General features: G+C 28.7%; 1 protein-coding gene and 1 long non-coding RNA gene across 2 annotated transcripts; one reads left to right on the top strand and one right to left on the bottom strand.

Annotated features, from left to right (window-relative positions):
- Window positions 1-6,758: 6,758 nt before the first annotated feature.
- LOC107446705 (protein lines homolog) lies at window positions 6,759-24,131 on the bottom strand. Its single transcript, XM_016061421.4, has 8 exons — window positions 23,724-24,131; window positions 21,782-21,933; window positions 20,080-20,353; window positions 17,497-17,750; window positions 15,574-15,731; window positions 13,764-13,849; window positions 10,123-10,306; window positions 6,759-7,478 (listed from the first exon to the last, which is right to left on the bottom strand). The coding sequence occupies exons 1-8, from the start codon at window positions 23,857-23,859 to the stop codon at window positions 6,869-6,871; spliced, it is 1,854 nt and encodes a 617-aa protein (XP_015916907.1). The 5' UTR covers window positions 23,860-24,131; the 3' UTR covers window positions 6,759-6,868.
- Window positions 10,212-14,455, top strand: LOC122270514 (uncharacterized). Its single transcript, XR_006225838.2, has 2 exons — window positions 10,212-10,349; window positions 14,251-14,455. It is a non-coding gene; the product is annotated as an uncharacterized lncRNA (long non-coding RNA).
- Window positions 24,132-24,411: the final 280 nt, after the last annotated feature.

Below are 24,411 nucleotides of genomic sequence, written 5' to 3'. Positions count from 1 at the left end.
CACACTGTGGTCGACGCGAGTCGTGTGCGGAATTCCTATCGACCTGCCATCGCTGGGATTCGCATTGGAAGGCGAACGCACAATGCCCTGAGCCACCACGGCTCAAACAATATTGTTAGTTCATAAAAAGTTTATGGAAGTATCATTATTAAAATATTATGAATACACTAGCATTTAAAGGGTTAACTTTTTCCATAATCTGCCCAGGGAAAGTTACTGAAATTGAAACAATATAATTGCCAGGTTATCGGGCGAGCGGTCTGCGACTAAACTAGCAGAATCATTAATGGTTTAATTACAAAATTGATTCAGAACAATTGAGAAATAAAAATGGACAATCAAAAAATATATATTATTTTATTAAGCGGTATTAAGTACATCCAAAACAAATTGCAATTTCTCCAGACCAAAAGTCAATCTCGTTATATTTTAAAACAAATTAAAGATAATAAAAAAAATTCACAAGCGAGGTTTTTGATATTTGCTTTGCATGTTTTACTATTTCATTATTTTTTTTCTGTTGTCAGCCTCGTTAAATTTTATTCTTATAAGTCCTGACAATAATTGACTACGTAGAATCTGATTTTGGATTTTGTATAATCTTTTTTTATACGATATAGTTTGAAATCGGCACAAATTGTATAATACCTTAATTAAACTTTTATATAAAAAATCATTTAAACAGGAAATTTTTGTAAAAAAATTAATGAAACCAAAATTATTCAGATAAAGCTTCTTTTTCAACACTATTTTTTTTAATTTCTCATCAACTGCGAAACCAATGTTTTAGCAAGTCTTAAAAAATACTTAAAAAATAATGCAAGAACAAAGTAAAAACAGATTTCATTAGCCCAGAATGTTTCCTTCATTAAATGTTATAACTCAAGAAAGTAACATTTTAAAATCAATAAAAATAAAAACAATAAATTGCATTTTCGTGTGAGTTAATGCTTGAAGTCATTTTTACTGCTAATAAGGATAAAAGATAGTTTCATTTTAGTAATAGTTAAAATAAGAGGCAACTTCATGAAAAAGAGAAAATTCTCACATACAAGTAATAATTAAAATTGCTTTAACATTTATGCTAGATCATCATAACTAATCTAAAAAAAACATTAAATATAACACTTAAAAATAATAATTAGCATTCAATCTGACTGATTCTCGTAGTGAGTACAAATTTGTAAATTAACTTTACATTTTTAAACTTCAATATTGAGAAAATATTCTTTCAGAGAGATTTCTTTCTTTCAAAAAGATGAAAGCCAAATACTATTTAAAGCAGTATTCTATAAATTGAGTAATAAATTTTAAGAAATGAGGAAAAACTATGTTTTAACAAGATAAATATCTGAAAAGATACTTATCAACCTAAAAAAATCATATTGATACTCAATAATACAATATGCTATGCGAAATCTTTATAAGCTAAAGTATTTTTCTAATGGTTATTACAGAATCTGAGTTGGTAGTATTTGATGAGCTCGGCTACTTTTTGTAGTTGAGTAGAATTTTGATAATTTTCAAACAGATTTTTAGGTGGTTTAGTGAAACCTCATATGCAACTTTTGGATCTAGCGCTTCATTACACTAATGTTTCTTTACACTATTTTTGTTACTCAATAACAATGACATTTATAATTGCAGAAAGACACGCAGACGAATTCGAACTAGGCTTAAGAGAACATAAGAGTGGATCGAAATGGTACGCTATAAAATCTGTTAATCCAGTTTTCAGAGATTTACAAATATAATTATCCTTATTACACAACAAAAAACATACATACATAGCAAGCGACGACGGATTGTTGATTCTGTTGACAATACCAGAGTTGAGAATTACGACAAACGTTTGCCATTTTCCTCCAGATTGTAAACAATCTACTCGCGATATTCTACTTAGCATTTCTTGATATTCAAAGCTCGTCTAGTGACAACTTTGTTTTCGGAAGTGAAAATATTTCTCTTCTGGTGTTAAAAGCGTCAAAGTTTGATGCAGGGTTATCCAATTTTAATTGTTTAAATTACACCCTTTAATTCATATATGAAAGCTGGATTTCGGTGTTAATCCATAATAAAGTGTTCCTTCACAAAATTTTTTGGGTTGATCAAAATCGTATTTCGAGAGATATTTCATCACAGTTCTTACACTGAAGACTCGGTATTCAAAGATTTCTAGTAAATAAGCTCAATACTATTAAATCACTATTATTAAATAAAAAATCACTATCATAAAACTAAATTATTTTTAAATAAACTTCGTTTATATCCTAGGTACAGTACAGTACTTTAATTTGTGTCACACTAGAGATGCACAATGGGATAGTGGGAAACACCCCCAATGATGATCCGGAGACAACATACATACTTCACATCCCGTTTTACCGGGAGGACACATTCACACACCATCCACAAATCGTAGTCTTGACCTAAACCAGAGCTCGATCAATCTCTGATCCAGTACCTCCAGGGGTATTGATTTGTTATGAAAACTTGGAGGACTTTGTGACTTCAACAGATTTAGCGAGCACCGATCACCATTTTGTACACAGGGAGTCTTCGGCTGGTGGGGATCGAACTCATGACCTCTCGAACATGGGTCTAAGGCTCTACCAGCCAGGCTATCTGGACCGGTTTTTATCCCAGGAATATCTCCCCATTGAATTGTAAATCTCCATTTGTTGATTCTTTTTTGATAAGAAAAAAGGTTTGACACGTTTTTTTAATCGTAGTAGACTAATAAAAATATAATAATATAAAAATGATTAATCATGTTATAATTTTAATCTTATGTTATTGAGTAGACTAATAAAAAATGAGAGTATAAAAATGAATTATGTTATCATTTCTTTCCATATCATACTATATAGTTGATTAATAGTGGTATAGTGGGTTTCCTAAATACCACTATTCTTAGACCCATGCGCAAACTAGTTGATTAAGTGTTGTGAGCAGAATAATTTTTTTCCCCTTATGCTTTGATTGTTGTTGTTAATTTACGTCGCACTAGAGCTGCACAATGGGCTATTGGCGACGGTCTGGGAAACATCCCGGAGGATGATCCGAAGACATGCCATTACAATTTTGATCCTCTGCGGAGGGAATGGCTCCCCCGCTTCGGTAGCCCGACGACCTGCGCGCGAAGTCGAGCACTTTACGGTAGCACAGTTTAACGAGGACCAATACCGCACACCCTCGGAGACTGATCCAAGTGGTCACCCACCCGCACACTGACCGCAGCCAGTGATGCTTGACTTCGATGATCTGCTGGGAAACGTGTCTTAACGATCAGTCCACTGCGGGACCCCCTTATGCTTTGAAGAATAAGAAAAAATTATGACAGACACCTTGGGACTCGCATATAGGAATGAGAGAAAAACTTAAATATTACTCTCTGGACAAGTGAGATGTTATTTTTGATGGATGTTGAAACAAAATTTATAAAACTCAAATTGGAAGTTTAAAAACTGTAAATCCGAATAGCATGATTCGAATCAGTGATCTGAATCACTTCCAAAGAAAGTTATTTGAATCATTGATCCAAATGACATGATTCGAATCCCTGATCTGAATCACTTAATTCGAAAAGTGATCCAAATGACATGATTCGAATCATTGATCTGAATCACTTAATTCGAAAAGTGATCCAAATCAATTGATTCCAATCACTGATCTGAATCACTTGATTCGAATCATTTCTCCAAATCACATGGTTCCAATCTAATTTGAATAACAGATTCGAATCATGTGATTCCGATTACAGATTTAAATCATAAGATTCCGATTGCTTATAAGATTCCGATTCGAATCTTGCGATTTGGTTCAATATTCGAATCAAGTAATTCATATCAGTGATTCGAGTTACGCGATTTTGATCATTATTTGAATCAGGTGATTCAGATCAAGTGTTTCAAATCACTGATTCGAAACATGTGATTTGGATCAAGTGATTCCGATCAGTGATTCGAATCATGCAATTTGGATCAATGATTCGATTTAAACGATTCAAATCAAATGAATCGAATAACTGATTCTTATGAAGTGATTCACATCACTGATTCGAATCATACGATTAGGATCACTATTCGAATCCGGTGATTCGGATCTCATTTCGAATCTAGTCAGTTGGATACACAGATTCAAATAACATGACTTAATTGTGAACCACGTGATTCGAATCAAATACTTAAAAAAATTCTAAATTGCAAAAAAATTCGAAAAAAGTTTACTTATTTATCACTATTTTTCTTTTAACTAATGTCGATAGAAAAAAATTTATTATTCTTTCTCATTAATGAATTCTTTCAAGTTGATAAATATACTTAGATCTTTCGTATAATTACGAGTATATTGCATATGTTGCTAATTGCTATAAAGACTTTTAATTATGGTAAATTTTAAGAAACTACAAAAGAAATATTTAAATTTTTTTCTGAATTCATCGAATTCTTTAATCGAAAAATTTTAAGTCCTAATAATGAATGCGTAAAAATCTCTTAGGTTTTACAAGAAATTTTCAACTGTATATGGCATAGCATCACTGTGAAACAGAACTTATTTAAATTCAAGAAGTAATTATTCATTATAATTTAAATCTATTTCGGTCCCGCAGTGGACTGATCGTTAAGACACGGTTCCCAGCAGATCACCGAAGTCAAGCATCACTGGCTGCGGTCAGAGTGCGGGTGGGTGACCACTTGGATCAGTCTGCGTAGGGACCGAGGGTGTGCGGTATTGGTCCTCGTTAAACTGTTCTACCGTAAAGTGCTCGACTTCGTGCACATAGCGCAGCTCTATTGCGACGTAAATGAATTACAACAACAAATCTATTTCAATAAAAACAATTCTATTGATTCGAATCACTTTAGATGATTCGTTTTGCCCAACTCTACTTCAGAAAATGCAAGTTCAGTCGAATGTTTTCCTCTACAGTGACGAGTGAAACAACCTAGTACTACTATATGTGCCGGTCAATTATTGAAAGATTATTTTTGACAGTTTGCATAGTCTTTCATATCCAGGTATCAGTGGACTAGAGTATTGATAAAGCAAAGATTTATCTAGCCGTCAATAAACCGAGATGTTGCGCACTGAACACGTTCTTGCATCAACTGTCAAAAGTCGAAGGTTCAAAGACATACTTAATAGCCCTTTGCATATCTTGAAGTTGCCTGATCATCTGTTCGAGCACATCCATATTGATTTGGTTGGACCTCTCCCATCTTCAGAAGGCTATCATTACTTGCTAACATGCATTGATCGCTATACTCGATGGCCTGAAGTCATACCCATCCCTGACATATCGGCTGAAACTGTTGCAAAATGTTTCGTTACTGACTAGATAGCCTAATTTGGAGTACCAGCTGTAGTTATAATATACTCCAGCTGTAGCCAGCTGGAGTACAAGCAATCAAGACCAACAATTCATGACAAAACTGCTATCTTCCATACTAGAAATAAAAAGAATCCGTACCGCACCCATATCAGGCTATGGCGAATGATATGATCAAATGCCTGCATAGAACCTTAAAGCAAGATATTATGTGCCGTAACAAACTTTGATGAAACGTGACTCTTCCTATCGCTCTCCTAGGATCAGATCAGCATTCAAAAGATGACTTCAAAGGTTTCTGTTCTGAAATGGTTTACGCCTACACAGCCAATTTTTCAAACCTTCCACAAACCCAGAGAAGAGCCAACTTTCATCGAAAACTTGTGGGAGACAATGGAAAAGCTTACACGCGTTCCTCCTACGGATCACTCCAACCAAATCTGTTTTGCGCATCCTGTGTTAAATGATTTTTCGAAAAGATTGGGCCAAACCCTCATTGACTCCTACATATGACGGACCTTTTCAGGTACTTTCACGACAAGGTAAGCATCTCACTTTAAAAACTGGATCCCGCATAGCCACAATCAGTATAGATCTTCTCAAGCCTGCCTTTTTGGAAACATCCATTCCTTTGAATCCTTCAAAACCTGAATATCAACCTCATTTGTTTACTAAAAATGGTAGACAGGTAAAATTGAGAATTCTTTAGTTCCATATCTCCGGAATATGGAGGGGGAGTTTGTGTGGTGTAATTAGCATACTAGGCTTAAGTACCAAAGTTAGTGACCTAGCAAACCTCTAAACTTCGATGTATCTTCTATACATTCTCTGTAATCTCCTTCCTGAAGTATAACGAACTGAACTAAATTTTAAGTGGTAGAAATGTATATATACTTTTGTAAAATTTTGTTCCTTCTCTGTTTTTGCGCTTTGGTTTGCACTTAATCTTACGTTCTACGTCTTTGATTATAATCCAGGGTGCTTTTAATTTTACAGTTAAAATGTTATTAAAATTATGTTTAAATTTCGCATTTCTCCTTTATTATCTTTGACGATTGATCTATTAAAAATGCAGGATTAAATACAGGCAACCTATCTTGCCAAAAGTTTGTCAACAGATGGCAATGCTAAATAGAAAACTATAAAACTACGTTTCCTGCTCCATGTCAGACTATTCCAATTAAAATGTTTAGGCAAGTATCTGTTAGTTTTGACCTCAGAATGAAGCAGCAAATGGTAGCTGTTACAAATGGTTGCTAGTTTGAAAACATTGTTTCATAGTCCTTCTAAGTCAGCAGCATCCTCTGTTGACAAACTTTGTAACTAAAATACTTGTTTTTCTTAGCAGACTGTTCTGTTTCCATTTTTATTTAATTGAAATTTCAAATCAAATGTTAATTTGTCTTTTAGCATTGAGTTTAAACAATAAAAAATGCTTCTTTTTATTTCCATTCAATTTTTTTAAAAAAAATACTCACGAATAATTTTTATATCACATTCAAAATTGTAAAAATTTTAATAAAGTTATTTTTAAAACTATCTAAATAGATCTTCGCATGATTTCAATAAAAACAATAATGGGGATATATTATATGGAAATTCTTTTAAGTTGACTAATTTCTGAATGCCATTTTTTAAATTTATCAATACTGATATAATTTTGAATAGATCTTCTGCCTTGCTTTCATCACAACTTTCATCTTCAGAACTTGAGGAAGAATACGTCACAAGATGGAAGTTATTTTTTTTAATTTCTTCTCCTTCATTATTGGAGTTTGTATTTACAATTAAATTCTCTTTCATTTCAACACTAGAATCTTTGGCACTAGTTGATTCGCATTGAGCTTGTTCGTTATTAGACTTGCTTTGGTCATCTGCAGGTTGACATTTCTCTTCCCTACCGGTATTTGCAGAAATAAATTTTTTGTCAGACATAATCATAACATAAGTTTTCAGAAACTGATCTTTCTCATTCAAAAGCAATTTCAAATACTCAGTTAAATATAGCAAACAACAGGTTTCATCAGAGACGAGAAATGATATAAATTCATTATGATCACAGCCTAACAACTGCAACAACTGGATAAACAAAGCGTGAGGATTGATGTCGTGTAGGAGAAACAGCTGAATAGAAGACTGTTCAGTTCTGTAAGGTGAAAAACATAATTACATTTTATAAAGCAAATACTAAAGAATACAGTAAAAACCTGATGCAATGACAATAGTGCATGTTGAAGTATAGAAATATTCAGGAAAATATAGACAAAACTTTGAGAGAAAAAGGAAAGTTTCTTGTTTGTTTTTATTTATTTATTTTATACCTTAATAATTGAACCTTGGACAATATAATGATAGTATTTAAAAATTAACCAAGAATTTTTTTGTAATTTTTTGAAAAATAGCACTAGCTTTATAAAGAAGATACAATAATTCTATTTATTATAGTGTTATCTTGTGGAAATTTAAAAAAAAATTTAGGAACCTACTTGAAAATAATTAATACCTAGTAATAATTTGATATATAAATGTTATCTTTGGTGCAAAATGAATAATCCTTCACCCATTCTTTTTTTTCTTTCTGACTGATTCTTTATTTTTTACATTTTTAGTAAAAAACACTTGTTGTTCACAATTTATCATGTCTTCCACCATAGAAAAAAATAGACAATTTACTCAATGCTTGCGTCAGATCACAAAATCATATATTTCTCACATTATTTTAAAATGAAACACTTCTTTTTTTATCAAATTTCCTTTTTGACCTCTCTTTATAAACTTATAAAATAAACTATTTTCCACTAATCCTTAATTTAATCAAATTTCCCTTTTGGATCATTTTTTTAGTTCATTTATAATGCTTTAAAACATCTATTTTCAACTAATTCCTATTTTTATCAATAAATACTTATTTTTGACAAATTTAAATTTTTGGCCTTTTTTGGATAAACATTCATAATCTTTTAAATCAACTATTTTTTGCCAATTCCTTAATGAAAATGATTCATGGTATTCAGAAATAGAAATTGAGAAAATTTAGCCACTAGTCCATAAGAGCAGTCAGTAAAAATTTTCTTAAGTTTGCTTGCATGCATCTATGAGACTTTTCAAAAAGTAGTTTATAAACTAAATTTTTATGATAAAATACAATGCAAAAAATGAGAAATGCTCACAATTATTTATGATAAAATATGCTATTTTGTGACAATAATACAGGCCAAAACAGGAAACTGAAAAAACCAAAACAGAATACCATTCCTACGTTACATCCATTCGCCGGTCTACATTGACTGTTGGTTCGGCATATCACTACACTAATAATTACTTTATGGTGATCCGCGTCAAATTTAAGTAGTCCTAGACCAATGGACCTTACATAAATACAGTCGTTAATTTAGAGCCCGGATTATTAGATGTTATAAAATTGACTTGAAATTTTTTTACCTCAGAAATTAAAGAAGTTCATAATGCATAAATCTCTATCAACTAATTAACAAAGAGAGAGAATCTAACAATAAAAACATTCAAAAAGCAGACAATGCGTTTTTTAATATGCCGAAAAGCATTTAATCAGAGACAGAATGCACATTAGCTTTTAATTTTTCTTCTTCTAGAAATAAAAAAGTATTCCTACCTATTTGAATTTTTAAAAAAAAATCTATATCATACACGTGTTTCAAAATTTTTTTTTTCTTAAAATGCAGGAGAAAGATATAAATAAATGTATTTTATTTCCTAGAACTGCTTTGCTTGCTCTAAAAAAATAATTTGGCTAGAATCGAAATCTTTTTATAATAATGTTTCCCACTGTTCTTATCATAAAAGGGTTTTACTGTAAATCATACACTATGGTAAAGCAAATCGAAGATGTAAAAGTTATAAAATACTAAGTGTTTTATAATTATTCAATAGTTATTTGCCATATTTTGTTTTCTATAAATACCCTTAAATTGTTGATGGCTTTTAAAAAATGCTTCTGCAATTAAAATATACCTATAAAATAAGTAATTAAGATTTAAAAAAAAGATATTGGGTATTATTATTTTTTTCACATTTCATATAAACTTTTAGGGGAAAATGAGATACATATTTTTTGATACCTGAAAGTGGTGAATGTTTATGGAGAAGCATCATGCTAAAGCTGAAGGCTTCCTTCAAGCTTTAGGAGAAGCATCATGCTTAAAAAGAAGTATCATGCTAATGTAACACTGCGTAAATGCTTATTTAAGCAGCGATACATTAGCATGGCACTTATGCTATCACTTAATGCTAATGAACTGTATCTTCTTGAGAAAAGCCACTTAGTAAAATAAATTTTTAATAGGGTTAGTAAAATTTTAAAAAAAGTTATAACATGAGAAAAAATTTTTTGAGAAAGAGGTAACAGAGCTGACAAAAGGGTCCTTTTAAGAATAAAGAAAGAAATTTTAGGAAGAGGGAAGATGACATTAACAGAAATATTATTTTCTTTAATTATTGTTTTTTGACTTTGAGAGAACAATTAGTTTTGCCTAAAGTAAGTAACTAAGACGATAACTAAACAGTGAACAGCATAAAACAAGGTACTCCGACCTCTAACATCTCCCTTATTTTATATAACATTACAAGTAGAAAAAAAATTAAAAGAAATTTTTTTTTTTACTTAGATGAAAAAAAAGGAAAAGATAAAAATAAATTTCTTACAAGAATTGAAAATTCAACAAGCTTTTTATGAATAAAAGAATATTAATGGAATCGAAACTGATACACTATGCATTTTAAAATCAAATAAAATAATGGAAACTAACAATTACCTAATATTGTTCTCATTTTGTAGGTTCCTATATATCCTTAAAGATGCTAGCATAACACCAAATAAAAGATCATCATCATCTAAAAACATGTTGACTAGCCAAAGAGGTGCAAGCATACTTTTATGATTAATAAAAGTTATTATTTTCTGATATGATTCACACAGTAACTGCATATTCTGAAAATCTGAAGTATAACAAAAACAATTATTTCATTACTACAAACAGAAGTAGGTAGAGATATGATGAATTTAAATTTTTCTCTAAAACAATTGATGTTGGTGATTTTTTTTCATGCTTGCACTAATTTAAAAATAAATAAATTTTTATATAAAAAGTCAAAGTTTACCATTATCTGAGATTGACCCTAATGCAACACTTGACATAAGTAAGAAGGTTGAACTCCGACCCACCCCAGGGGGGTATACGGAGATAAAAGTAAAATTATTACAATAAAATTTCTCTAAAAACTAAAGTTACAGTAAAATTTCGCCAAATGACAGTGGTGGTGATCAGTTAAAAGTGGATTAACAATAAAGTTTGACAATTAAAAACATGTGTTAAAGGCAATGAAACCCAATAGCGCCGGTGTAAATGTCGAGAATTAAATGATTATAATAATAAGGAAACAAGAGATAAAAAATCTCAAAACTAAAATCAATGAAAGCTAAAAGTCCAAATAGTAAATGTCTAAAAGTAAAAGTCTGACTAGAAGTCTATGAAGTCTAAAATCAAAAGTAGATAAAAATTCAAAATGTAAGGCTAAAAGTTGATTAGTAAAAATTAACGATGACATGCTCTATTGTTGGTTCATGACTGGGGCCAGTTGATCTGGGGCTAGAATGTCCTCGAGGGTTTGTTTAATAATTTGAGTCACAATTTTCCTGCAGGTCAATATAGCGAAGAATTGATGTTCCTCTTCGCAATTATTCATGTGGGTTCCACGAAGTGCCCGGAATCTTGGACAGTGCTTAAGTAGATGATCAATGTCCTGTCTCACTCCACAGTAATTGCATGAAGCTGATTTTTTGAAATATTTTTGTTGATAGGTCCCGAACACTCCGTGGCCAGTAAGGAGCTGGTTTAAATAAAAATTGGCCTGCAGGCGCTTTATGCTTGGGTCTTTAAAAAATTTATAGGTTTGTCTTCCCTTGTCACTAGACCTCCAGTCATTTCTCCAGCGGTTAAAAGTAATGTTCTTAATGTAAGATTTAATTTCGCATTTTTCACCCGGGATCTCAAAATCAATCTGGCCAAGCTTAGTGGCTTCCTTAGCAACCCAGTCGGCCTCTTCATTCCCTTCAATGCCTGAGTGTGCTTTAATCCAATTTATATTATAGTTGCTACTCCACATGGCTTTGGTGTCTTCTATAAGTTTGAGGTGTTTACGTGGGTCCTCCAGGCTCATAAGTGAAGAAAGGGAATCTGTGTAAATGCTTGCCATTGGAGAACCCTGGTTTTTAAGCCATTGGAGCGCTGTCTGTATCGCAAGGAGCTCAGCCAGATAAATACTGCAGTTGTTATTTAAACGCGCCGAGATGGTACTGATGGTTTTGCCATTTATCTTCATTACAACACCATATGCAGATTTATTTATAAGTCTACCATTGTTCTCAGTTTGAATTCTCGACCCGTCTGTGAAGATTTCAATGCCATGGTTAGTTGCCAATGCCATTTCCCCCAGGGCAACGCGAGAGAGTTTGAGGGATGAACCAGTTTGGGAGGTAGTAAGAGGTGATCAGGAAAGTACATATGATTTTCAAGCCAATTTATGTCTTCTAACCTCCATTTCCAGATATTTCTTTTAATGGAAATCTCGTCAATTATTTTATAGTAGATTGGTTTTACCCGAATCTACTATAAAATAATTGACGAGATTTACATTAAAAGAAATATCTGGCACTTGACATAAGAAAAATCGATTCACTATTGAACCATAACAAAGCATAAATTTGCTGCAACTTTGACAGGCAAAATTGAACAGCGTTTTCAAAGTAGTTAAAGATACAATTGCAAAAAAAAATAATATGGATCAATATTATGACTGATTCTGCATAAAAAAAGGAGCTTGATTCATAAATCAAAACTAAAATGGTCCATCCCATATTATCTTTGCAGAAGTAAAGTTGGAAAGCCCAGATACTTGTGTCTTAATGTATAGCTTTAAAACTTCGGGAAGGTAGAGAGAGTATCTTTTTACCAAAATAGTCGCCAAATTGGCCATGAATCCACTATCAATGAATGTGCCTTTTCTTTGCTCACAAGTTTTTATTGTGTGCTGCAAAAGTGTGTAAAGTGCCATGCTGAAATTTGAGGAAAATGGTGCATAGCACTAATTATAGACTAATTATTATTATAGCACTAATTACTATTTTCAGAGCAAAATATACACAAGAAACACACACATTTTCATCTAAAAGACATTTTTCATTTCTACAGTGATATCGATATTAGGACGCAAAATTGAAACAACAGAAAATGAACACAAAAATTTCTAACAGTGTATGCAGAGACTCCAACAACTATTACAGATTCTCTGCAGTTTCGTATTATTTTTTTTTCACTGTTTGTGAACTAAAGCCAAATTTCTTAAAACAAACAGATACGTTTTTAAAAAATTAATATATCTCGAGAGGATTCTGTGATTAAGCATTCATCTTTATGATTTTATATGAATCTGTCTAAATTTTGTGTGCCTAATGATGGACAAAATCCTTTGAATTTTAATCTATTAAAACATAAATACATTAACCTTACTACCACTAGGAAAATTTTAATCCTGAAACTACTTAGCAGTTGGAGTCTCTGATGTGTGTATTCTTTCAATATAAAAGCTAACATGAAAAAGAATAAAGAAAAAAGTTAATAAAAGTCTTAAAATCTCAAAAGAATGAATTGGAGCTAAATATTTTTTAATAATCTTAAAATGCAGAACGACAGTAGAACTAATTTATAATTATTGGTTAATTAAATATTTATAAAAATAATTTAATGCAGTCAATATACTTCGACAAACGACACAACTATTCATAGCTCATTGCCGTTTTTACTAAAACGAGAATGATCCAGGTCAAAGGTTTGACTAATCACATGATTGTCATGATAAAGGAACATGTTTAAGCACCCGAAACATGTCTACTATTTTTACGAAAAGTTTGAAAATTTTTTCAATCCTGAACTTTAAAATGCATTTATGTTTTGCATAATTTATTAATAATTTTGTAAATGCATTATGTTCACTCCAGCTATTCTAGTGTTAGTAGAAAATAAAGCTGAAAAATCTTCTTCCTATTATTACACATAGGTTAATGAAAAAAATATGAACATTTTCAGAAGGATAATTTAGTAAAATCTTACAAAGTATTTCTTAAAAATGGGATATTTCATAGAGGAGGGTACAGATAAAGTTAAGGTGATAAAATGACATGTTTATTAATTAAATTTATGAAATTTATTCTATTTTTATTAAATAACTTATTTTTTACAAAACGGGAAGAAAACTCTAAACAGATTCAACATTTCATGATTTTATTTAAGATTAAACTAAGAAAACAATTGGATGTAGATGTTAACTAGATTATTTAGAAGGTATTTTTGATAAATAACAACATAAATTTACAAATTATCTTTCACTAGTAACTTACCAGCTAGCAAATTCATCAGAATAAAAATAATTTTCTTTTCAATTGCACCAATTTTTTTCTCAACTTCATCTGACATGTTTATAGAACTATAAAAGAACCAAAAAGTAAGAAATGAGAAAAAAATATCAGAAACTACGATTGTATATTATTTACAAAAAGAGCAAGTTTTGATTTTTCATTTTCTGAAAAGTCTAGCAGAATTTAGCATGAAAAAAAATTATTAATGTTTTGAACCATATAATAAATTTTGAATACATTTTTTGAATATATAAATTTAGTTTTTTTTAACCAACAATTTGTTTATGTAAAGGAAACCTCTGATTAGTTGTGATTTGCTCGTGCATTACTAATAAGTACTAAGAGATAAATTTTTATTTCATTATTGAATTTAATTTTAGTAGTTTTTTTTCTATTCCTATAGTTTATTTGATTTTTGTATAATTATACAAAATTCATCATCAATTTAAAATTTATTATTAATTTCCAGATAAATAAATGGAAAGATGAAGCCTCATATAGATGAAGTACCATATAGATTGCACCAGAACAGATCAGTAATGAAAATGAGTCAGACTTTGCAACAGGTGTATCAGAAACCAAGATTATAGACTAATGGCCTGAAATGAATTGTACTTAATACTGTTTACTTTTTAAAAAAATTATTAACTCATAAAATATTTTATAGTCTTTAACAGTATTTGTCATGAATTATGCAAATTACCTTTAGTAATTTGCTATTAACCTTTAACCAAATTACCTTTAGTAATTCGCTATTTGGATCAAATTTATTTTAAAATAATAGGGATGAATGCAAAGCACTGAACTCATTTAGTTGCTCCTACACAAGCTAAAGAGAAAATGGAATCTTCACTGACTGTCTGTTAATAGATTTTTGTGAATTTATTGGTGAAGCAAACAATGAAATAATATCAAGACAATTCTTGAAGATTGGCACAGGGCACAGGAGCAGAAACCCTCCAGCGCCACAGATTATTTCACCATCTACAGATTATTTTCCAACTAATTTTCCTTTTTAGTTTCGATAAGAAAACAAACAGTAGAAATTGTTGAGATTCCTCTTTAAAACATCTCTAAACTTGTTTCTAACAAAAATTAAGAAACTGAATTGGAAGAACACCCTAAAGAACTAAAAGTAAAAAAATATTCCTGTTATTTAATAACAGGCTTAACTGCATATAGATTTATTTCATTTTTTAGTATCATATAAAATTCAACTTTAATTTAAGCATATAGTTTGCATGTATAATTTTTAAGGATTTATATTAGCAAATTTTAATACATGTATATTAGATAAAGCTGAATTTTTTTACAATTGTAATCAATGATGGACAACGTTGAGGTGGTTGTCAAATTTAGATTAACGAAGATAGTGCTGTAGATTCACTCTGTAAATTCTGCTATCAGAGAGAAGGGTACTCGCAACTTCACCCATTACTTGTAATAGATTTTTTCTTAAAAAAAATTTTCTTGCAGTGACATTTTGAAAATTAAATAATAAAATATTAAAAATATTTGAAAAAAGTTTTAAGAATAAATTAAAATTTAATTAAACAATTAAAAGTTTGAAAAAAAATTGCAATTGAAACAAAATAATTATATAAATTAAGTAAATTAAACAAACATTAAATATTTAATATACAAAGAGTATCTAAAGAAGATATTGCAATACAATAATATTTAAGCATTGAGCTTAACTTCCAACATGTAAAAACAAGAAATTTCAGCTAAACAAACTTACATTTAATTTACATGTTTAAAAAAAAGAAGAAAATTAATTAAAACTTAATACCCACAAGAAGATGTTTTTTTAATGGCACTGCAAAATTCTTGGTCATTTGTCGATAATGACTCTAAAAGACCACTCGTTAAAACAGTAGTTACTGACTTTTCAATGAGCATATAATCATCACCTTTCCATGGTCTGCATTTCAAGTTGGAAGAAATTATCTGAAAACAACATAATTATACTTAAATAACAGTAGCAAAATAAATGAAACTAATTTTAAAAGTAGCTACAATAAAATTTTAAGTTACTCATGTTTGATTTACAATTAATTTGCAATATTCTTAAATCTGATAGAAAAAAAGAAAAATTTAGACTTAATAAAAGATTTCATTTTGAACTTTAAAATAGTGGATATTGTCGTTTTAATACCAAGTTAGTAAATTCCTATTGCTTTCAATATTTTCCCTTCTTTTTTAGGGTATGGTTGAAATAGTGTTCCAAGAAATTTTAAACTTCAACTTTATATCTTTCATTTAGATGGTCAGATTTTTATCCACATTATTAATTTTATAAATCAAGTTAAAATTATTTAACTGCCCCATCCCTCCCCAAAAAAAGACATCTTTATTAATAAAAACTTTATTTCTGCAAGCTTTAAGAAATGAAACTTAAAAAATGTGAATAAAGCTTGATGGGTTCAAATAAATAAGACAATACTGAACACATGCATGCGCAAATAAAAAACAACCAACCACCCTGAATAAATCGTAATCTAATGATCGGATCTTCAAGTTCCAGAACTCAATCTTAATGGTTTGAGAAGATGTCCTCAAATAACTAATTAGTTCAGATGCTATTCTAAAGTACGAAATCGGAAACAAAAGCATACTTTCTCTAAATAAGCATATCTTTTTATGTCCGATTTGAATTTCTGACCTACAATATATAGTCCAATAAATAGTCCCAATCTAGGATGTATGGTCCCAACAGTTTGATTAGGAGAGAGGTCCAAAGTTTGGAACCTTTAATGTTGATTTAATATTCTGTGTATTATGCAATATCAAAAAGTTTCTAAGCAACTTAAAAAAAATTTGCAAACAATTATAAAATTAGTTTATCTAAAGTTAATACCATACAAAAAGTAACTTTTAGTGAGTATTTATCATTTTTTATTATATTATTTAATAATTTTCAAAACAAATTTTTGTAAGGTAAGTAGTGTTTTTTTACATAATTTCAAAGAACGTTATTTGACATAGCGAAATACAAAATTTCAGCAAAATCAATTCAAGAGAAATCAAGTTTTAAACATATGAATTTTTAAAAATTCAATTTTGCAGAAGCTATGTGGCCAATTTTGTTCAAATATTATATTTTGCCATGCAAAATTACATTCATTATAATGATGTAAAAAACTGCATACCTTGCAATACAAAATTCTTTCGACTGTTATTAAATAAAATAATAAGAAATATCTACTAAAAGTTATTTTTTGCAAAAACATTTCTTTGGATAAAAGAATTTTATAATTTTGTGCAAAGGTTTTTCAATTTGTTTTCAATTTTAGATTCAGATGGTTTTATTTAATTGTATTTTGGAGCTACAATGATTTGGCGGCATTTGTTTTAAAGATAACTATTTAATTCCTCAATTCTGCGCTTTTTAATGGTTTTCTCGCTAAACATAAAAATACATACTTTCTAAGTATGCAAATATTTCAAAATTATATCAAATTTCATAAACATGTGCAATATAAAATTTGATACAATTATCTCATAATACTTGTGTCTGTTGGATGGGTTTAAGGTGAATATAAACTTATTTTTCCTGTAAATGAAGCTAAAATCTACAAAATTGTTCGTTAATTTTTATGTAAAATCAAAAATAATAGCAAATAATTTATGGTAATAATCATAAAATAATACCAAGAACTTTAAAATCAGTTTTTTTCCTGAAAATTATGTAGTTGTAATTTCATAAACTTACTTTAATTATCACTTCCACATACAAAGAGACTACATTTGGTCTACTAAAATTGGGAAGACACAAAATATCTAGAATGAATTTCTTGTTCAAAAAGATAACAAATACATCATCTTGTAAAGGACCATTAATAATTAGCCTCCATAAATGCAGAAAAGCCACTTCTTTCTTATCTTCCAATGTTTTAGGATTAGAATACATCTCCACCATTTTGTTCCAGTGTAGAATAAGCTCAGAGCAGATACTAATATAGTGATCTAAAAAATTTTAAGAGAGTTCAGACAATAATTTTTATGTTAGAGAGTATGTAATAATTACATTAACATCAATTTTATCTAGTATAATAAATTAAAACTAAAATTAGTTCCATAAAATTAGATTATTGAGACCCAACTAAATCTACGTGATGAAATAAATCCTTATATTTAATTAATGTTTTTTTACTGTTTTTCAGTCTGTTAACAGCTTTTTACTAGTTAAAATTGAAATTAAACTAAAAAATTACTAATATTTATTTCTGCCCTTTTAAAACAATTTGTATAATTACTGATGAAAATAATAATAATTTTTATCACTAATATTAAAATTTTTTTCTCTTGAAACCTACTATACTGGAATAAAGAAACTTCAAATAAAATCGTCAAAATAATAAAATTTAAAACCTCAAAAGTAAAAAGTGATAATTTTAAAATTAACATAAAAACTTCCAAATCCTAATATAAATATTTGAGTTAAACTGGAGCTTTCATTCTAACAACAAGTAAATAAAAAAAATTTCTAGAAAACTTTTCAAGTTTAAACAAGGTTGACATGATTTAAATCCAATTAAAATTATTTCATATTTAAAAATCTTTGATTTAAAAAAACTATGATTTAAAAGAATAAAAAAAACTCAATTTTTATTTAAAAAAACTTAATTTCAGTCTAAATGTTTACACAGTACAATTGATAATTACATTCATTAGAGAAATGTGGTTTTCAATATCTGGTTTCATTAAAAATGAAGGTTTTGTACAAAGAAATGATAAAAAAAAAAGAAATTATATTTCAAAATAGACGGGAAAAAATTTATGAAAAGAGAGAGAATAAAAGTGAATACAGGTGGGACAAAACTTAAAAATTACAATTTTTCATTAACATAATGTAAAATAATTAGCTGGTAATTAACATATTTTAATATTGCCTACTTAGTTTCATGTGAATTTAAATACAAGTGCTTAAAAAATTATTAAATATGTAGTTAGTGTATATCAATAAAGAAGAAAAACCTGCTCTATCTAGAGAAACTTAAAATAAATGGGGTTTTTTTTCCACTTACATTTTCTGATCGGAACTGATTTATTCTTTGCTAGATAACCAAATGACAAATTGGCTCCCCAATTTTAAAATTCTTTAGAATGTGGAGCTTCAAAAAATATGACTAGCTATGATTTTTATTCAGCTATTGGTGAAAAAATAATTTTAACCATTTTAGTAAGAAATATTAATTATTTTTGATATTGTCGTAAATATAGTGAATATTTTAAAATTTTTATTAGATGATTCAGTTGGTAAAGGTAAAAATATACAAAAAATCTAAATGAAATTTTTAAAAAAAAAAATCTAATTTAAAAAAAAAAAAAATACAGGATTTTTTCCAATCATTTGTTTAAAACATGTAACAGTAAATACATTTTATTAAAATATAAATTTGTTTAGCCCTGAACAGCAAACATATATGAAATCATTCTTAACTCCAAAGGTCTTCAAATAGCTAACAAAAAAGTTCCCCTAATATGGTTGATTTACTACATTGGATTTCATACCATTATGGCACATTAAACGAAAAACTTTTGAAGCAGGTTTAGCCTTAAATGCTTTTAATTAATTGAGGCTAAACTGTATCAACTAGAATAGTAATACAAAAGCATGAACCTATTGTGTGCAAACAATTGAACTTGGAAAATTTGTAATAAAAAAAACATTTAAAATTAAAAGAATAAATATTTTAATTAAATCAAAGCCAAATGAGTAAGAATCAAAAGTAAATAAATTATTTAATTTTGATTTGCAGAAACATAGAATGGCAAAAATGTATGCAGAATATTCAATTCTTCTAAGAAATTTTAAAAAAAATTATTGTTATGTGCACAATAATTTCTTTTTCTTTGAATATTTTTTACAGAGTAGAAAGAAAAAGAAAAAACACGATAGTTTTGAGTGCTTTTAAAAAACAAAAGTTTAAACAGTAAGGATATTTTTTGATGTAACATGAAAATGTCATTTAATTAATTTAAAAAAAAAAAAAAAAAAAAAACATCCTGTATTCAGAAAGATAAAATGTATGCACAGAAGTTTAAATCTAGTACATTGATTTGAAGATTAAGACTTCAAATTTTGGATTTCTTTCTTCAGGTTTTTATCTTAATAATTTAACACAAAGATTCAAACTAAACAATCATTTTGGCATAAAAAAGAATATATTCCATTACATAAGGAATTAAAAATCAATCACTCACAACTAAAAAGAATTTTAAATGATATTATTAATTATATAAATGATGTTATTGATCAAAAAAAAATAAAATTATTTAAATAATTTTATACCTTTAGACAACGGCAAAGTACAGTTTACTATATTTTGACATTTACTATCCTCATTTTTGTTATGAGAAACTTTCAAACCAGGGCTAATGATGAAACTTAAAAGTTCAATCAGACGGATACATTTATTATCAGATGATTGCAACATTGAATTCTTTACAATGAAATTTATCCTTTCCCTAGTAATGAATAGTGGAGAACCATAGGAAATTGTTGATAAAGTCTTAGCAAATGACCATGACAAATGTTGATTGCCTGTTGTTAAATATTTGTCCACCTAAATAAGAGTAAAAATAGTTAAGGAAGCACAGAATTAAAAAAATACTAATTTAATTACTTTCATATCCTTTTCAATAATATATACAATGCTTTAAAAATTTTCATGCATATTTTTTAAACTCTCTTAGATAATAATAGTTGTCCATGCAAAATCACATTTGACCTTACTTAATAGTTATTTCTTTTGAATATCAAGAACAATAAAAGGAAAAATGTAAGAAATTAACTTAAAAGGACACTATACCACAAGAGAAGTTTTTCAAGGCACATCTTTTTCACCTACATAAGTAATTTAAAATTTATACTATAGAAAATTGAGTTCAGGTAAACCTAGAATAAACCCTGAAGTTTCAAATGCTGAAAAAAAAATTCTAAATATTAAATTGTAAACAAATTATGGCAGGATTACTTAGAATAGGGCAGCTAAGATCATGACATAATTTGTTTACATTTTGATAGATCAGACGGTGCTTACCAGCGGCCACCTTAAGTCTCTTTCTTTCAAGGGTAGTGTTAAAATCTTCCCATACTGCCCCAGGTGCCACAACATGCAGGCTTCTCCCCAACATATCCTGGACTGGACAAGAGGGACATTCTAGAAAACCCACTTTTGGTGGCCGACTTCCTCCAGGTCATGAATTTCATGAACACTGTTTAGCCCTGCTAATTTTGGGGATTAGGAAGAAGAAGACATTTTGATATTATGAATTTTCTTTTTTCAGCAATTAAAACTTTCTATATTCTAGGTTCTTCCGAACTAAATTTTTCTATATTTTAAATTACTTATGAAAGTGAAAGAGACCTTGCCATTGAGAATTCTTCTTGTAATATAGTATCCTCTTAAATGAAGCCTCAGTGTACCTTTAATGATTTTAATGTAACTTCTATGAAATTCTTTTTGTTTTACTAACAAACTTACATATAGTAGATCCCAGTTATGCAACACTTCAGTCATTTGATACGTGTTTCATTGTTATTACAACTCAAGATGATTGAATATGTTAACAGTTCACATCAAAAAGCTTTTATTTGACAGTTATTATTATTAGAGAAAGAATCAAGTGCTTTAAATTTAGTAGGTCTTACATGATATAAGATGTTATTTTAAAGTTTGTTGAACCCTAGCATAATTTAGGAGGGACAAAAAAAAAAGAGCATTTGAAAGAAAGTTCTATAGGATATCAAAGCTATAGCTCAACAATTAAGAAAGGAAGAAACTGCATCAGGAAACTAATGATGATGTGTAAGTTTAATGGCACTGTTATCAGAAATTCTATAGAAAAAAAATACATAACTAATTGCTTTTTTTTAATAATGAAAGGTAAATCCATATTTTTTGTTTAGCAAATGTTGCCAATTTCAAAAATTAAAACATATTTAAGTATGTTAAGCATTAATAATTCAATATTAGAAAAATAAAACATACCATGTAGTAAAACAAATCTTCTTTACAAAGAGCTCTGAATAATATTTGTATTTCTTTGCATATTCTTTGATATTTATTAATTTCTGCAACATACGTTTCAGCTAGTAATCTTAGCATGTTGATACATAGCAACTGACAATCTTTTTTTTCATCTGAAATATTTAACTTAATTTAGATTAACAAAATCTGGACAACATACATCATTATCATTTCCACTTAATACACGAAAGTTAAGGCACTAAATTAGGGGTGCACAACCTATGTCCTGTGGTCCACATGCAGCCCGCGGGAACTTCTGAACGCAGTAAAAATGTCTTTTTATTTGGTTTCTGTTCAAAACTTTATAAATTTTCTTTCATTAATCTATTTAATTCAAATTTATATTACTCTATTAAATACGTATTTTTTTTTTTTTTTTTTTTTTTTTTNTTTTTTTTTTTTTTTTTTTTTTTGCACCTTCATTCTGTAAGCTTCTTTTTGGTTAGAAATTATATCATCTTGATAAATTAATTATTGTGAAAAATGAAAAAAGTTTTTTTTTTTAAAAAATGTATCAGTGTTTTGAGTTTTAAATAAATTCAAATAATTAAAAGTATTTAATTTTCTACAAATATATTACTAAGTTCACTTGTAAAAATATCTGGTGCTTCGAACACTAATGTTTAGATAAAAATCCTCATATTTGCCGCTAACATGACTAAATATATGTGCCCTTTGTTAATCTATGAGCTGTGTAAGTGGCCCTTCACTGAAAAAAGTTTCGCACCCCTACACTAAATTGATAAAAATCAACAAAATAAACTCAATGTCAAAACTATACATAGAAACTCTAAAATATAGTAAGCCAACATAAAAAAGTTTAAAAAAATTCATAATTTTTTTTTTCACTTTTAATAAAAAAAGTAATTAAAAATATAATAACATTTTCTCTTATTTGTTTAATTGGCAAGAGTTTTAACTGTTTATATAATGTAATTGCTTTCATTTTCTTAAAAAAATTATGTTTATTAATTAGATAATAATAAATCAAAAAGTTGAGGAGAATTTCGCCTAAATTTTATCATTAATAGCTATTTAAATATGTGTTTATTACTGCAAAACTGTTTGAACAATATCTTGCCAATTATTGTTTATGTTTGTTTAGTAACATCAGTTTTCCTGGCCAGTACAAGTTTGTCAGCTATTCTAATGAGATGTTTATGTTTATTTCTCTTTACTAAGTGCAATGAGTTTTGTTTCAGTTATTACATTAAACATTAATAATAAAAGAGCTTTTTAATTTTTTTTTTTTTTTTAGATTATAAAATTGTACATACTAAAAATAAAATAAAATTGTAAAATACTTCGCACCTAAAACGATTTATTCATTTGAACCACTAATTATAAAGTGCTTTTTATTTATAACTAGTATTCTGATTATAAGTTTGCTTTTGTCAGGATATGAAATAAAGACATAATAACTTCAGTTAAAAAAAAATATCAAAAGAGTATTTAAAAAATACACCTTTCCCATAATATTTAAAAACAAAAAATATATCTTAAATATTAAAAAACATTATGCCCACCAAAAAGAGTTTAAAAATATTTATATCCAACATAATTTTAAAACGAACTACCAAAGCAAATTTTCAGTTTCAAATCTTCAACGAAATATTTTTACAAAATTGTTTCTTGGCTGAATCATGATTGCTTTTAAGCGTGATATTTGTTTTAAAATGAAATTTTCTTTATTTAGTCTTTTAAACACCAAAAATCGAGTGGCAATAATTAATTTGGTTATAAATTCTAAATAATCTTAGCTTCTTTGTAAGTAAAACTCATCTCTACAATGAGCAACATAGCACCTCTTACTTTGTAAGCACACAAGAAAAAATACATAATGAATTAAATCATAACAGATAATATTAGTGAGCATTGTGTTTCACTAATAAGAGTTACCAACCATCTGATTCTTCAAGACAAGCTTTCGAAATTTCAAGAAAAGTATTTGGATTTAATTTATAAGGGCACAAACACTTTTGTTCTTCTAAAGAATTATACAGCGATACGCTTTCGTCCCAGAAATTCTTATAATCCATATTGGAAGATTAAATTTTCCCTTTATTAAAATAAAAATAAGTACTGCTTAACACAGGAATACATTTTAACCTAATATGAGAACTTTTAAAAAACTTATTATCCTTAAAGCAAACAGAATTTATAATCCTAAATATCATGAATCCATATCATTAGGAAAAGGAAATTTTCCCTTTTCAAATAATCACAACAGCAAATAACTCCCATTTGTGCGATTTTGACTACTTATTTCTGTCTCGCTTAAAGTCTCTCTGTTGTGACCGTTCTCAATGATAGAATTTCATTTGCTTGCAATTGAGAACGTGAAGGAGCATTCTCACTGCGCAAATAATTGCCGCATCTCCATTCGCCGTCAATAAAAAAAATAGAGAGAGCCTAGTTACTGAGCTCTTATTAGTTTTGGTGAATATTTCGCTGCAAAATATATTTCAGAAAAAAGGTTATCATATGATGATAATATCAGTACAGAAATATGCATAAATAAACAAAAGGAAACTGATCTCAGAAATTTTTTAGTTTAAACGTTAATACCAGCTCATTGCTACTTAACCTAC

Source organism: Parasteatoda tepidariorum, chromosome 7 (assembly GCF_043381705.1).
Source record: "Parasteatoda tepidariorum isolate YZ-2023 chromosome 7, CAS_Ptep_4.0, whole genome shotgun sequence".
Lineage (NCBI taxonomy): Eukaryota > Metazoa > Arthropoda > Arachnida > Araneae > Theridiidae > Parasteatoda > Parasteatoda tepidariorum.
This window is presented reverse-complemented; position numbering and strand designations above follow the sequence as displayed.

Coding starts and splice junctions, on each gene's coding strand:
- LOC107446705 (XM_016061421.4), bottom strand. CDS start 23,859: ATGGATTATAAGAATTTCTGGGACGAAAGCGTATCGCTGTATAATTCT. Junction 20,354..21,781: donor AAGATTTGTTTTACTACATG/GTATGTTTTATT, acceptor ACTCTTATTTAG/GTGGACAAATATTTAACAAC. Junction 7,479..10,122: donor CAAAATGAGAACAATATTAG/GTAATTGTTAGT, acceptor TTCACCTTACAG/AACTGAACAGTCTTCTATTC.